Below are 15,588 nucleotides of genomic sequence, written 5' to 3'. Positions count from 1 at the left end.
TAAATATGTACAGGTAAAATAAATATGTGAATTCTGTTTGAAATCTGGGTCTCCATTGGTCTTTCCTTCTGTTTCCCACAGTTCCCATGGGAGAACTGTACTTTTTTAGATGGAGAATAAGCAAACTCTGCTAGTAATTTTCAGAGGAAGCTTTTTCATGAAAAAGTTTCCTTTTTATTTTCTCCTGATAAAATCCATAGGGAATTGAATCTGTTCAGAAGAAGCTGCATCATGAGAAGCAGCTTTGCCTAGTGGCTAGAGCACAGGCCTGGGAGTCAGAAGGACCTAGGTTCTAATCCTGGCTCTGCCCTTGTCTGCTGGGTGACCATGGGGAAGTCATTTCACTTCTCTGTACCTCAGTTACCTCATCTCTAAAATCAGGAGTAAGACTGTGAGCCGCATGTGGGACATACACCATGTCCAACCCTATTAGCTTATATCTACTCCAGTGCCTAGTACAGTGTCTGGCACATAGTAAACACTTAACAAATACCATCAAAAATACTATGCTGAGTGTTGCTGTTTCCAAATTTCTAATTCTAATACAATACCAATTTATCTGTCTCCAAAACCTCTGTATTGGATTCCATTTTTAAGGCCCAGGGAAGATGCTTTCAATCCATTGTGCCCATCCTCAAACCACATACAGTAGATATTTTCATGAAAATTATGCTCAACCCCAAAGAGTGGGATGCCTTCTTTGATCTGTGGTATGAGGATCTGGTTATTGCAAAAGGAGGGGTAAATAGCCATTTGGTTGGGCAGATGGAGATGGGGCCATTTTTCGGTAACCTCCATATAGATATATGGAGAACCTCCAAAGATATATTAGAGAAGCAGCATGGCTCAATGGAAAGAGCACGGGCTGTGGAGTCAGAGGTCATGGGTTCAAATCCCGCCTCCGCCAATTGTCAGCTGTGTGACTTTGGGCAAATCACTTCATTTCTCTGGGCCTCAGTTGCCTCATTGTAAAATGGGGATTAAGACTGTGAGCCCCACGTGGGACAACATGATCACCTTGTATCCCCCCCAGCGCTTAGAATAGTGCTTTGCACATAGTAAACGCTTAACAAATGCCATCATCATTATTATATATATTTAATCCACATCTCTTATTGCATTTGCAGAGCCACTATAAATTTCATTATTAACTGAGTAGATCTAGAAGAGGTAATTTGCCTCGGATGCAGTTTATTTGGGGTTCCGCCAGTTCTGGTGGGGAAATGCCTAAGACATGAAAATAGCAATCCTTCAGTAAGAGGCTTGGGAAGAGACAAACTTTCCCTCAGACTGATTTTGATTGAGATCCTTCTTCTCTCTCTCTCTCTGAAATAAAGACACTGCTTTAGTCTACTCAATATTCCTCCAAAACATAGAGAAGAACTGGGCTTTTTTTTTTTTTGCGGGGGAGGGGGGGCAGTGTTAGGTCACTATTCAGCAACAAAAGGCAAAGATGGAACTTCAAAATACAATTTGACCTGCACCTGAAGCTGCTGGGGAGGAATGGAGAAAGAGATTGGGTGGTAGAGGGAATATGTGTTCCCCTCTAGGCTTCTTGGAGATCTGGGAAGGTGATTAGGCCAGAGAGGAGTGAGTGGATTGGGAGAAAAGGAATTGAACCATTATGATGGAAATTGTTTTTCCATAATTACAGGAGTGTGTAGTCACAAAAGGATTAAGGCATGACTGGGCAGAGCCTATACAGGAGTTACAGCTGCTTTCACTTTCTGGTTTCTTCCTTTTTTCTACCTCCTTCCTCTTCTTCCCACTGGTTTAAAAATTGGATTTCTCCTTCTGACACTAATTCTTCTGCCGACTGTTTTCTTCCTCTTTTTCTCCTCCACTTTTCTTCTTCTATTTGTAACAGAGAAAGCTGGCCATTTACATTCCTTACACACTTTCCCCTGCAGCCTCTATTAAATCCAAACGCCTACACCAAAACAGGACTTTAGCTCCTCCTGTCTCATTAAGAAAGGTCAGATCAGAAAAATATTGTACCCAGGGAGATCCTTGAAATATAGCTCAGTGTTGTCGTAAATGCCTGGAATAAAAAAAAAATTCGTGATTGTCGTGGGGAAATGACTAAGACACATGGAAATAACAATCTTCGGCAGAAGACTTGGGAAGAGAAGCAGCGTGGCTCAATGGAAAGAGCATGGGCTTGGGAGTCAGAGGTCATGAGTTCAAATCCCGACTCTGCCAAGTGTCAGCTGTGTGACTTTGGGCAAATCACTTCACTTCTCTGTGCCTCAGCTCCCTCATCTGTAAAATGGGGATTAAGACTGTGAGCCACACGTGGGACAACCTGATCACCTTGTATCCTTCCCAGTGCTTAGAAAAGCGCTTTGCACATAGTAAGTGCTTAACAAATGCCATCATTATTATTATTATGAGACAAGCTTTCTCTCAATCTCTGATTCTGACTTTTGTCTGAGATCCTCCCTCTCTCTCTCTTTCTGAGAATGCTATGTTTTGGAGCACACGAATTTGGTAGGGTTTTTTCCTTCTATCTGGGACCACCTTGGTTGTGGAACAATGCTGTATTAACAAAGCAATCAAATTTGGTTAAAAGCAAAATAATGCTTTTTTGTTGTGGTTTTTTTTCAAAAATGGTTTTGATGGTTTCAGTCTTCAAATGGATGACTGAATTTTCTCTAGGGTATAAATTTGAGACTTGATTCATCTTATACACTTTTTTTTGTTTTCAGATTATTCAAAAGTTCACCTAACACAATTATTAGAAAAGGCTGAAGTGATTGCAGGGCGAATGCTTAAACTCTCTGTTTTCTATCGGAACCAGCACAAAGAATATTTTGATTACATCAGGTAAGAATGCAAGTTGTATAATTATTTGTCCTATGAAAGCACTTTTTCATTTAAATATCTCTATCCATCATTTAGCATTACAATTAGAACATGTAAAAAATGGACTTTGCATGGGATATCATAAACATTTTTATTCCAACACAGAAAGAAAGAACACACTGAAGTGAAGTATTTTCTTTAAGACTATTTAACTTAGCATTAAATTCGAATTAAAAAATGACAGGAATAGCATGGACTTGTAATTAGTTATATTTCAGTTGAATTCTAGTGAGAATGTTATTTTGATTTATTTCTTGGAATATTTGTTCTATTTTTTGTTTTGTGCTAGCACCAGAAAACTGTAAGAAGCCACCACTTTCAGCCCTTATTGATGTTACTTATCAACAGTATCAATAGCAACATTCTTAAAGTTTCTACTCCGATCAGAACACTATATTAAACTTGAGGAACACACAAAGGAAGGGGTGATCCTGGCCCTGGAGAATCTTAACAATATAAAGTTGATGTAAATTAGTGAATAGAAAATATTTGATAGAATATATCAATGATAAGGACAAGTGAATGAGCCAATACCAAATAGATAAATACATGAGTACTGAAATGAAAACTGGAGGGATTGCTTCCTGGAGGAAGTGACATTTTGCAAGGGCTCTGGAGAGGGAGTGGATATCCCCGCCCCACCTCCCTCCCCCCAAGAAACACTTTGTACATTTCCCATGAGTACATTATTTCTCAGCAGTATGTACAGTGATCTGCTCAAGTGATATAAATACTATTATACTATGTGATTTGGTGAAGCTGAAGGAGTAGATTATTCTAGGAAATGGGAAAGACCTGAGTCATGGGTCACAGGTGGGAGAGTTAGGTGATTTGTTTGAGAGAAATAAACACAAGCAGGGATCTAGTGGGAAAAAGCTAGGTAAAGGGGAACCAGCTAAAAGCAGGGTCTTGACTCTGATGATCAGCTAATGGCTATTATTTTATGCCAAGGGTATCCTTTGGAGACATTTAAGGTTGAGTGAGAGGCTACATTTTGTAACAAAATATGTGCAGTGATATTGCAACCTCAGAAGGGAAGATTCTGGAAGCTGGGAGACTGTTTTAGCAGTCTGGCCAGGACTTTTGGTTACTACGTAACCCATAATGATAGACTGAGCATAAACGTTTGCAAGACAATCAAGATTTGAGAGGAACTTGCCCTGAGGGGATAGTGAGGAGTCCTCTAGACTGTAAACTTTAGAGGTAGGAAACTTGTCTGCTAATTCTGTTTTACCCTCCCAAGAGCTTAGTACAGTGCTCTGCACATAGTAAGCACTCAATAAATACCACTGATTGATTGAGATGGGGGAAAGGAAAAAGCTTCCTAGCACAAAGTGAAGCTGAGACGATTGGGAGAACAATCCATTCAGCTGGTATTCTTCATTGACCCTCGCCCCAAGATTGATGGTTCCTCCACCTTGTTCTCTCCCTGACTTCTTTAGTAGCAATGGTGTTTGCCCCTATGGGGAGCTGTAGAAAACCCCACCTCAGACAAGTGAGCCTGCAGCCTATTCCTCTCCCCGCAAACCCCACCCCATTTAGACCTCTCCACCAACTGGCCAGAACCCCAGACTCAGCATACCCACCCAAGGGTTGATAGCATTTTGGGTTTTCCCACTTTTCTCCCGTGGGGCAAGGTGGGGCTTAGTCGCCAGGCAAGTACATGGTATCATGTGTTTCAGGTAGACTCTCTGCTCCATCAGAAAACTCATGAGGAGAAATTATCCTTGGTGCTCAATCAATCAGTGATATTTATTGAACACTTACTGTGTGAAGAGTACTGTACTAAGCACTTAGGAGAGGATAATATGGTTGGCAGATATGACTCCTGTACAAACAACCCTGTTCACAGTTGAGTTGGGAAGACAGACAATAAAAAATTTCCAGATAAGGAAAGCAAAGGAGTATAAGGATTATGAAGCAGCGTGACTTAGTGGAAAAAGCACGGGCTTGGGAGTCAGAGGATGTGGATTCTGATCCCGCCTCCGCCACTTGTCTGCTGTGTGACCTTGGGCATTCCACTTCACTTCTCTGTGCCTCAGTTACCTCATCTGTAAAATGGGAATTAAGACTTTGAGCCCCATGTGGCACAACCTGATTACCTTGTATCTGCCCTAGCACTTAGAACAGTGCTCGGCACATAGTAAGCGCTTAACAAATACCATCATTTATTTTTTTTTATATATGCTCTGGAAGGGAGTTAGGATGAATAGCTAAGTGCTCAGAGAGTATGAATGTAGGAACACGTGATGCAGAAGGGAGAATAGAGGGGGGAGATGAGAGATTAGTCAGAGAAAGCTTCCTGGAGAAGATATGATTTTAGAACGGCTTTGAAGATTGTGAGAGTGGTAGTCTGCCGAGCATAATTTGTTTTTGAACAATACCGGTATCAAATAGTCTTAATATTTGCTAACAAATAATTCTTAACCATTCTGGTTAGGGCACATTTAAACAGTTGCTCTATGGGTAGTTTGGAAGGCTTGAAATCTCAGCCGTTATTTTGAATTGACTGGAGAAAGAGTGGAGACCTTTGGCTGCTTTGGATAGTATAGTGCTTTGCACACATTAAGGGCTCAATAAGTACAATTGAACTGAATCAAGAATCAGTTCAATTAATGTTTTGAAAAACAAAAGCAGACTGTGGAAGGTTTTAAAACTGCAAGGCTGTCTTGGGTATTTTTCATGCTTCGTATGCTTCATTTTTATTTGTTGAAGCAATTGTTGATACAGATTTAGATGTGCTTTAAAACAAACCTTAAAAAAGGAATAGTTTGTGGAGGTTGACAGTTATGATTTAGGATAGTAGGACTATTTCACTCTAGGTATCATGTTTTCAAGATTCTTAAGGAACTGGGTTGCCATTTTTTAGCTTTAGAACTGCTCCATCCAGATAAGATTTTTATTTTGCAATGGTCCTTTATGCAATGCAGTTCTTGATCTGGGGGACTTAAGAAAAGTAGGGAGATTTCAAGAAAATCAGTGAAATTAAGAAGTGTCTTGGACTAAGTGTTTTGTACTAAATATGCAGAAAAAAAACCAGAAGGAACATTGCTGTACAAGCATAAAAGAATTCACATAAATTCCATTGCCAAGCATTGGTAGACATCATTTATCTCTATAAAGGCACTGACCTTGGCATTTGTTTAATTGCTGTTTATTAAAGTCATGCACCACGAATTAACTGTGAAACCAGCCCGTTCGGGTTATCACTACATGATTCCTTCAAATATCTGCTAGAGGTCAAATTTGCAGAAGTAATCTTTCAGTGACTGTTATCTTTAATATAAAACGTACTTCATCAGTTGGCAGAACAGACATAAATCTTTAAGTTTTTTATTGAATTTTAATCGGGAATGATGTTAACCTATAAGTAGCTTAACTGGCCACTGGATGTCAGTATTGCTCCATGCTGGCCCTTCTAAATGGACATGTTAGTTTGCAGTGACTGAATATTTAGTTTCAGGTGCCCAATAATAACAACAATGACGGTATGTACTAACAGCCTACTACGTACCATCTAATTAATCTCTGGTTCTATTTTATCCCTTTTTGTAAGTGCTACCATGGCATGAAAGGTAAAGGAGAACCTGGGTCCTGAGAAGAGTAAAATCTATGATTCGAAACAAGCTCAATTCTCATTACAGTAGATCAACTCAACCACTGAAATACCCCTTTGTTGTAATGATCCATCCCATGGGTTGCAAAATTTATGTAAAACTTATCTGGTAGCTATATATTTAAGTGAATCATCAGGCTACGAGTGATCAAGTGTGTGCTTTTTAGAATGTTTAGCAAAATTAACAGTAAAATGGTGGTGTGAATTAACCAAGAATGCTTGAGGATTTTTCTTTTCATGTAATTCTTGTGAATTAAGAACCAAAATCCAAATTAGAATCAATTTAAGATGTAGATATGTACTGCACTGTAGAGCCTGGTTTATGGAGAACTTTCACACTCCTTTTCTTGTCAACATGCACATTAACTTCCCTTTGATAAAGACAGTAAGCTGTGCCAGCCATCGATAAACCCTGAACAGATTTTTGGGAAATGACCTATTCCAATACTCTTCTGTAAATTGGGTCCCCATTTTGGCAATATTCCTTAGCCTGGATGACTGGGTTGGAAGGTTAATTTGAATCTCTAGAGGATATTTCCTCCAAGAAGCATTCCCTAAGCCCTTCTCTCCTCTTCTCCCACTACCCTCTGTGCTGGTCTTACTTGCTCCCTCATTCATCCTCCCTCCCATCCCCACAGCACATATGTGTATGTCTGTAATTTATATTAATGCCTGTCTTCCCCTTTAGACTGTGAGATTGCTGTGGTCAGGAATGTGCTTATTTGTTTTTACACTGTAATAATAATAATAATAATGTTGGTATTTTTTAAGCGCTTACTATGTGCCAAGCACTGTTCTAAGTGCTGGGGTAGATACAAGGTCATCAGGTTGTCTCACATGGGGCTCACAGTCTTCATCCCCATTTTTTACAGGTGAGGGAACTGAGGCCCAGAGAAGTTAAGTGACTTGCCCAAAGTCACACAGCTGACAAGTGGTGGAGCTGGGATTTGAACCCACAACCTCTGACTCCAAAGCCCATGCTCTGTCCACTGAGCCCTCTCTCAAGCACTTAGTACAGTGCTTTGCACACAGAAAGCTGTCAATAAATACAATTGAATTGAATGAATAGAGGAACTCTTCCTCTCAATCAATGGCATTTATTGAGCACATACTATGTGCAGAGCACTGTACTGAGTGGTTGGGAGAATACCATACAACAGAAGTAGCAGACACATTCCCTGCCCAAATCCCTCCAAATAGCATTAAGGTAGGATACTTGAATTACTACTTGTTTCATTCATTCATTCAATCGTATTTATTGAGTGCTTACTGTGTGCAGAGCACTGTTCTAAGCTCTTGGGAAGTACAAATCGGCAACATATAGAGACGGTCCCTACCCAACAACGGGCTCACAGTCTAGGAGGGGGAGACAGACATTAAAACAAAGTAAGTATGTGGTTTGGGGATTAATCAATCATACGAAGGGCTCACAGTCTGTCAACTGTCACCAATTGTTTTTCTTCTAGTATGAACCCTAGACTGGCTTTTCTTGCTTAGTACCAACTGGTGGGAGATCCTTCCTACAAGATCCAAAAAGTGTCCATGCCCAATGAGAGCATTAAAATGAATGGCCAAAATGTTAAGCCAAAATGCTCGTGCCTTTCCCACTAGGGCTCAAATTCTAAGTAGGAACGAGTAGGCGTTAATCTCCATTTTACAGGTGAAGAAAGTGAGGCACAGAAAAGTTAAAGTGACTTGCCCAAGCTCAAACAACCCACAAACGTTAGATCTAGGATTAGAATCCAGGTCCTCTTACTCCCAAGCCTGTGGTCTAAACACTAGGTCATGGTGCTTCATATTGCTGTGTTAATCAGTCAATCAATCACTGATAATTATTTAGTGCTTCCCATGTGCAGAGCACTGTACTAAGCACTTGGGAGAGTTGATAGACATGATCCCTTCCCACAAGGAGCTTAATGTTTAGAGGGGGAGACTGACATGAAAATAAGAACTTCTGTAGGGTTTTCAAATAGTAAAATAACTCTTTTTGGAGACTAGTAGTTGAATATCCACAATTGCTGATGCTGTGTGTATCTTAGAAATACGTTCAGTTTTACTGAGTTGTCACCACTAAAGTGATTCTAGTTCATTCAAAAGAATGAGCCTAGGTAATCAGTTCACATTACTAGGAAAGAGTGAAATAGCCTTGTTACTCACATACAGGGGACAACACTCTGAGTTAATGTAAAAGTGGTCAGATACTCTCCCAAGTACTTAGTACTTTGCACACAGTAAACACTCAATAAATATGCCTGAATGAATGAATATGCTTCTTGACTGGCAACGTGGCTGTGGAGTCAGGGAAGCTACTGAAAGGTGTCCCATTACTTCTAACGTTTCTTGAATATTTTCAGGGTGATCAGGGTAGAGACTATCTGCTCCTGTTGACAAGGAACATATCAACTAACTCTGTTGTATTGTACTCTCGTAAGTGCTTAGTACAGTGCTCAGCCTACAGTTCACAATCAATGATATTTGACAGACTTTGAAGTTCTGCCAATTAAGGTTTCAGCAGCAGATAGACATGGGGCTTGGATGTTTGTGCCCTTTCAAACAGCTGGGTAATTAGTGCTGGTCCATGGGATTTTCTCAGTTGGCTTGAGGGGGTCAAAGTGCAGTGATGTTGCCGTGATTGCAGACTAAACAGTGCTGATGATGACTTCCTTCCAGAGAGCACCATGGGAATGCCATGCAGCCTTCTGTCAAGGATAACAGCGGTAGCCACGGCTCCCCCATCAGCGGGAAGTTGGAAGGCATCTTTTTCAGCTGCAGTACCGAGTTTAACACTGGCAAGCCGCCCCAGGATTCACCATATGGAAGGTTCAGATTTGAAATTGCAGCCGAAAAACTATTCAACCCCAATACCAACTTATACTTTGGGGACTTCTACTGTATGTACACCGCCTACCATTATGTTATTCTTGTCGTTGCTCCCGCTGGATCGCCAGGAGATGAATTCTGTAAGCAGCGCCTTCCTCAGCTCAATTCTAAGGAGAATAAATTTCTGACCTGCAACGAAGAAGACGGGGTCATGGTTTACCGTCATGCCCAGGATGTTATTTTAGAAGTCATTTACACCGATCCCGTGGATCTCTCCCTCGGCACAGTGGCTGAAATCACTGGGCACCAGCTCATGAGCTTGTCGACTGCAAACGCAAAGAAAGATCCCAGCTGCAAAACCTGCAACATCAGTGTTGGACGTTAGGCCCTCGGCTCACTCCTCCCTGCTCAGTTAGGAGCATTTGATTCCCCTCCCTGCCCCAACCGCCCTCCCCTGTTGTCCATTTTCGTCGTCTGATGTTTCTCTCCGGAGCATGCACCTGCTGCTGTCAACAAAAGCAGATCGCCTGTTTCCTTTTTAGTGTCACCCTCTTCCTTCCCCTTCCCCCTGCTTTAAAATGAGGATTTCCGTTTGGCTCCCTATTCATTCTCTAGATGCTGCAATATGGTTTTTTTTCTTTTTTTATTTTGCCAAACATAACCAACCAAATCTATATAGACTGCTTTAGCAAAACCAAAATAATGGCTTATTAATGGTGTTTAAATATGCATTCATTTTAATCTACTGAACAAATATCGAGATAACTACCAACAGCATGAAAGGTCGTAATTGCAGCATGAGTTAAATCTTGAAGCCTAGAATTGTCAGCACTTCCAACTTGTCGTTTGACCGTGTTATTTATGTTATTTATATTAGTTAACCAGAAACAGCAACTGTGTTTCACCATAATAAATATAATAGAAAAATATTTTATTTGTACTGTTGTATAAAATATTTACAATCATAGAATATATAGATTACACTTTAATAGCAACTGTATATGTCACGAAACCAGTTCCCCTTATCAAAGATGTAGTTTGTAAACCTCAACTAGTTGTGAATTTGTTCCTGTTACTATTAGATGACTTTAATTAAACAAGGTTACGAAGGTCAATCTGATTCATAAAAGATAGAAAATATTAATTCATTACACAGCAAACTGCAAGCCTCAGAAATCAACTGTTCACTTCCAAAGTGCTAAACATGTTTTCCCATCCAAACAATTCGAAGATGTGAATTGCTTCAAAATCATGCGTTAACCTTACATACTACATAAATACAAAGATGATAGGTACATAACAGAACACTGATATGGACACATCCTCTTCAGCTACCAAAATAAGTGAAGGTATGGAATTGAATGCAACAATAGCACTAAAGGCAACCTACATTTAACATAATGCAACGTATCTGCTTTCTAGTTTCTCCTCTTCCAACCCTGGAATATCCTATGTGGACTATATGCACATAGTGAGTCAACGTGGAAAACAGGTCTCCTTCAAATGCTTTCATTTTATACAGAAACAAAAATCATCACACCTTGCAAGAAAATGTCTTTGACTTCACATGGTATGGTATGTGGGACATTAAGAAAAGGCATAATTCCACTGGAAAAATAGTAATATGCTATTAATTTTGTTAAACAAGAAGTTCAGCCATCACATTTGATTATATTCAGCGGACATCTACCTACCCAAAATACTTATTTTCAAATGTCATTGCAATATTCTTATTTTAATATAAACATCTGGCAATTAAAGACAAGGAATACTTGATATTTCACAAAGTGCATGCTGTCAAAGTGAGCTTTGGTAATTAGAAACACAAAATTTCAGATCACACCAGGCAAAATAAGGTGCTAAATTTTTGATACAGAAATAAATTCAGTAATCATTCCTATTAGCTGATCTGAAGGTATTGAAAATCTAGAAGGAATAAGCAGATTTAAAGAGAGAGCGAAGTCCTTTGTTACTTATATTTAAAAATATCTCTACCCTTCACTTGGGGCAGAACTACATCAGAAGCATAAAGTAAAATTCTTTCCTACCAGTTTTAAGTCTTTCTAGTTGAGAAACAAATGCCTGCAGGCCCATTCTCTTTTTTACTGATATAAAACCAACGTTGACTCTGCTTCAAACAACTTCTCTTCCGCACCATCAGGGTTTTGGAAATGAAGCTGTGTTAGATGATACACCTCAGGGCAATTCAATTTGCTGAGGTCATACATACACCTGTAGTTAAGTTTTTTTAAAAAAGAATATTAGGTCAATTACCTTGATTTAATGCTATTATAATTGGCTAGGAAATGAACTTTGAAGCCTTTAAAGTTTAAAAAAATAAGTCCCATAATTTTTTAATTTGACTGATCTTCATGTGTTTCCCATACATTTCAGTTACCACTATTCACATATTATTAAGCTTTACATCCTTTATTACCTTCGGTAATAAAGTGCTTCATGACTAAAGTGCTTTAAAATAGTGTCTCCAAGCAACCGGGTAGGAACACTAAAGAGCAAAACAAGTTTCCTTTTCCTCAAGAGAAGGTCATTGTGAACATTTCTTCAACCTCAAATAGTTTTAGATACATCTTGCTTAGTGATGAGAACCTCCAATAGCCTCAGCTTGGCTTTTATGTGCTTGTACTCATAGTACTCTTCTGCCATTGGAATTCGATCTTCCTTTTGGGGGCTCCTGAAAGAAAAAGGAGAGCAATTCCCACCTTCAATTCATTCAGATTAATTGTAAACTAGATCTGTTTGTCCCAAGAGCAGTTGTAATACCTCCTCCCTACTTCCCTCTCATTCTTTCTCAAGTTTTCATTCAATACATTGAAGCACTTCAAAGACTTGCTTCTAAGGCTCCTTGACAGCCAGATCACACCTACCAACTCAGTTGTATTGTACTCTCCCAAGCACTTAGTACAGTGCTCTGCACACAAAAAACTTGATAAATGCCACTGATCTATTGACTTGAATGCTAAGGGTACTAAGTAGATGTAATAAGGGAATTAAGACAGTAGAGGCGAGTGGTCTTAATTGAATTGATCAATGCTCCTTGGTCTCACAAAATAATCTCCCTCCTGTTCATTCATATAGCATTTCCCCCAGGTCTTTCATGGATCCTAAAGAAAATGCCACAAGAAGGATAAAGTCAATCAATCAGTAGTAAAGGTTTAAGGCTACAAAACATGTTTCAATACTCTGAAGTTATATAATGGGAACAATTTAAACTACTGACACGTATTTAAATATTTGAGTACTGATATCTAGAGCTCTAGCTAAGACTATAGAGGGCAAGCATCTTTTGCTTGCCTAAACCCACCTGTCTGCCCCTTTGTAAATTTCCAGACATTTAGAGTGCTAGAGGTGAGTATCCTAAATACGTGACCATTGCCCCTTGTTCTCACAAAAGAACCTCACTCCTGTTCATTCATATAGCATGTCCCCCAAGACTTCCAGAGATCCTGTATAAAATGCCTAGCTACAGCAGTGATAGTTAATCAATCAATCATAAAGGTCTTTAAGGTTATAACACATTTCAAAACTCTGAAGTTGTATAATGGAAATCATTTAAACGACTGATATATGTAAATATTTGAGCATTAATATATAGAGTTCTAGCTAAGATGGTTCAAGGCTAAGCTTTTTCTACTTTCCTAAACCTATCTCTCTGGCCCTGTATTAGTTTCCAGAAGCTTGGAAAGCTGCGGCTTTCTTTTTGTACTTGATTTATGTGATCCACCAAAGGTTTCTCTTCTCATGTTCCCTTAAGGGGTTGAAGAAAGTTATTTGCTTCCAAAAAACTACGTAGTGAATTTAGAAAACAATTTTAAGGCTGCTAAGACAGTCAAGTGTTTATAAAACATTCCCAGGGAGAACATTGCTCCCCCTGATGCCAATAATTGAGAGGAGCTGGTGAAAAGGACAGGAAAACATTTTCAGCTTTCACATGTGAAGGTGTAAATGTATATGTTTTCCCTCCATATAGTGCTTGGTTTGCATTAATAGCTGAGAAACATCATGAATGGCCCTGCAAAACTCTCCTGTAGTAGAAAAAAAGAATGAAGTAAAACATTTAAGTTCCTCAGGAACCCAGTCCTCTGTCGCTGATGCAGTATTGTCTATTTCATTGAAAACTTGAGCAAAGCATGGAGAATCAGTCAATGGTATTTATTGAGCACTTATTGTGGCCAGAGCCTTGTATTAAGCACCAGGGAGATGTTCCTTGCTCACAAGAAGCTTACAGTTTAGAGGATAGAATGAAGACATGAAAGTCAGGCTCTACAACAGGCTTATTCTGAAGTTGTATCACCTCTTTGCTTCTTTAATAACAATAATAATAATAATAATAATAATAGTACTGGTTAAGCACTTTCTATGTGCCAGGCACTGTTCTAAGTGCTGGGGTGGATACAAGTGAATCAGTTTGGACACAGTCCCTGTCCTGTGTGGGGCTCACAATCGCAATTCCCCATTTTACAGATGAGGTAACTGAGGCCCAGAGAAGTGACTTGCCGAACATCACACAGCAGACAAGTGGCAGAGCCGGGATTAAAACCCATGACCTTCCAACTTCCAGGCCCATGCTCTATCCACTACACCATGCTTCTTTCTCTTTACCTGTAAGAATCACATTCTGTTTTGGATGCTATGGAAGCTCCTGGAAGTTCAATGCAGCAACCAACAACAAACTGTAGGGCCAGCATCCTTTCCATTTCCTTGTTCAGTCTAATTGAAAAACACTGAAAAATCCCCCTGTGATTTCCCCCTAATAAAACCTACGTGGCCAAGGTTTCTCTACAGGTAACCTAGGACCCCTCTAGCTTTGTGAAAAGATGCTGGCATTTGGAAACTTTCTGGGAAAATTTCAAGTGGTTTAAAATTTGTAATTTTCATTTTCCAGGAGAAAAAGGTTTAAGGAAGGGAAAACCTTCCTCTGGAGAAATAATTTAGGTGGTGTAATCTCAGCTCTGCCACTTTTGGAAAGTGGTCTTTGGGAACATGTCTACCAAATCGGTTGTATCCAACTTTCCCAACTGCTTAGTACAGTGTTCTGCATACAATAATTACTGCTCTGTGACTTTGGGCAAGTCACTTAACTTTTCTGTGCCTCAGTTACCTCATCTGTAAAATGAGGATTAAGGCTGTGAGCTCCATGAATTACAGGGATTGTGTCCAACCTGACTAATTTGGTAAGCGTGCCTGATAAATGCTTAATAAATACTATAAAAAATAATAAATATCATTGATTAACTGACTGACTGACTCCAGTTCAGGGATTAAGTCCACACCATCAAGGGGCACTCCCCACATTGAAAGCTAAAAAGTGGCCATGATGTGGGTGAGACTTCAGGATTCAGTATGAGCACCCGCAGATTGCCAGGGAGCTGGAAATCCTCCAGGCTATGATGCAGTCGACTTCTAGGGCACCAAAAGTAGCACTTACTTTACTTGGAATCTCAAGAATTGCACGGAGAATGGGACTAGGGCTGGGTGAGTGTGAGAATTTCTGGAACACAGAGAGTTGGGCAGAGATGTATAAAAAAACTTAAAGTCAGCAACTTCTTAACCATTTGTTCTGACCCATTATAGTTATTTAGAGTGAACATTTCTCTGAGTTAACGTTTACATTTTTCTCTGAGACTGCAGGTTAAGCAGATCTCAGACTAAGGAAGCAAAAAGAGTCATGGAATAAACTCAAATCTTTTACTTGCAGATCACATTGACCTCTGTCATTTCCCTACAAGCTACAGATCTTGTCATCTTGTCATTTTGTCAATTCTCCCTCATATGATTTTAAGATTAGATTTAGCTCAATCCCATTTTGCTTTACCTTCCAGTTTGCTTAAAAAACTGTTCTTCAAATTCTCTCAAAGCTTTCCGCAACCTCTTCTTGTCAGCCCTGGTTTCTCTGAGATGGTCCAGCAGCACGGGCCTGAAAGATATAAATATGTTGTCAATCTCAGCTTATTGGGATACTGGAGAGTTAAAGAGGGAACCACTCCCTAGAAGCAGGCATGAGCTCCTCTGGCTTGTCCCCTGCTCCTACCCTGGCCCCTACTCACTTGTGACTTCCATCCATTCCACTGTTGTGTCCATTTGGTGCTGTGACCCCGTTTCTTTCTACCAGCTCAGCATGTGGCAACTCTGCCAATCCGTAGCCCCCAGTCGGCAGCACGCTGCATCAATTCATTCATTCAATTGTATTTATTAAACACTTACTGTGAGCAGAGCACTGTACTACGCACTTGGAAAAGTACAATACAACAATAAACAGTGACAATCCC

At 39.8% G+C, this 15,588-nt stretch overlaps 2 protein-coding genes across 5 annotated transcripts in view; one reads left to right on the top strand and one right to left on the bottom strand.

Annotated features, from left to right (window-relative positions):
- Positions 1–10,415, top strand: part of PHYHIPL (phytanoyl-CoA 2-hydroxylase interacting protein like) — a 77,753-nt gene extending 67,338 nt beyond the window's left edge. For all 3 annotated transcript variants that reach the window (XM_038743634.1, XM_038743636.1, XM_038743635.1), the window contains exons 4-5: positions 2,709–2,826; positions 9,152–10,415. In XM_038743634.1, the coding sequence (XP_038599562.1) occupies positions 2,709–2,826; positions 9,152–9,686 (653 nt within the window). In that variant the 3' untranslated portion in view covers positions 9,687–10,415. The remainder of the gene's footprint in view (positions 1–2,708; positions 2,827–9,151) is intronic.
- A 90-nt stretch (positions 10,416–10,505) lies between these two features.
- The window catches only part of FAM13C (family with sequence similarity 13 member C), a 141,377-nt gene continuing 136,294 nt past the window's right edge, over positions 10,506–15,588 (bottom strand). For both annotated transcript variants that reach the window (XM_038743632.1, XM_038743633.1), the window contains exons 12-13: positions 15,135–15,236; positions 10,506–11,993 (exon numbers count right to left, since the gene is read on the bottom strand). In XM_038743632.1, the coding sequence (XP_038599560.1) occupies positions 11,870–11,993; positions 15,135–15,236 (226 nt within the window). In that variant the 3' untranslated portion in view covers positions 10,506–11,869. The remainder of the gene's footprint in view (positions 11,994–15,134; positions 15,237–15,588) is intronic.

Source organism: Tachyglossus aculeatus, chromosome 3 (genome assembly GCF_015852505.1).
Source record: "Tachyglossus aculeatus isolate mTacAcu1 chromosome 3, mTacAcu1.pri, whole genome shotgun sequence".
Taxonomy (NCBI): Eukaryota; Metazoa; Chordata; class Mammalia; order Monotremata; family Tachyglossidae; genus Tachyglossus; species Tachyglossus aculeatus.
This window is presented reverse-complemented; position numbering and strand designations above follow the sequence as displayed.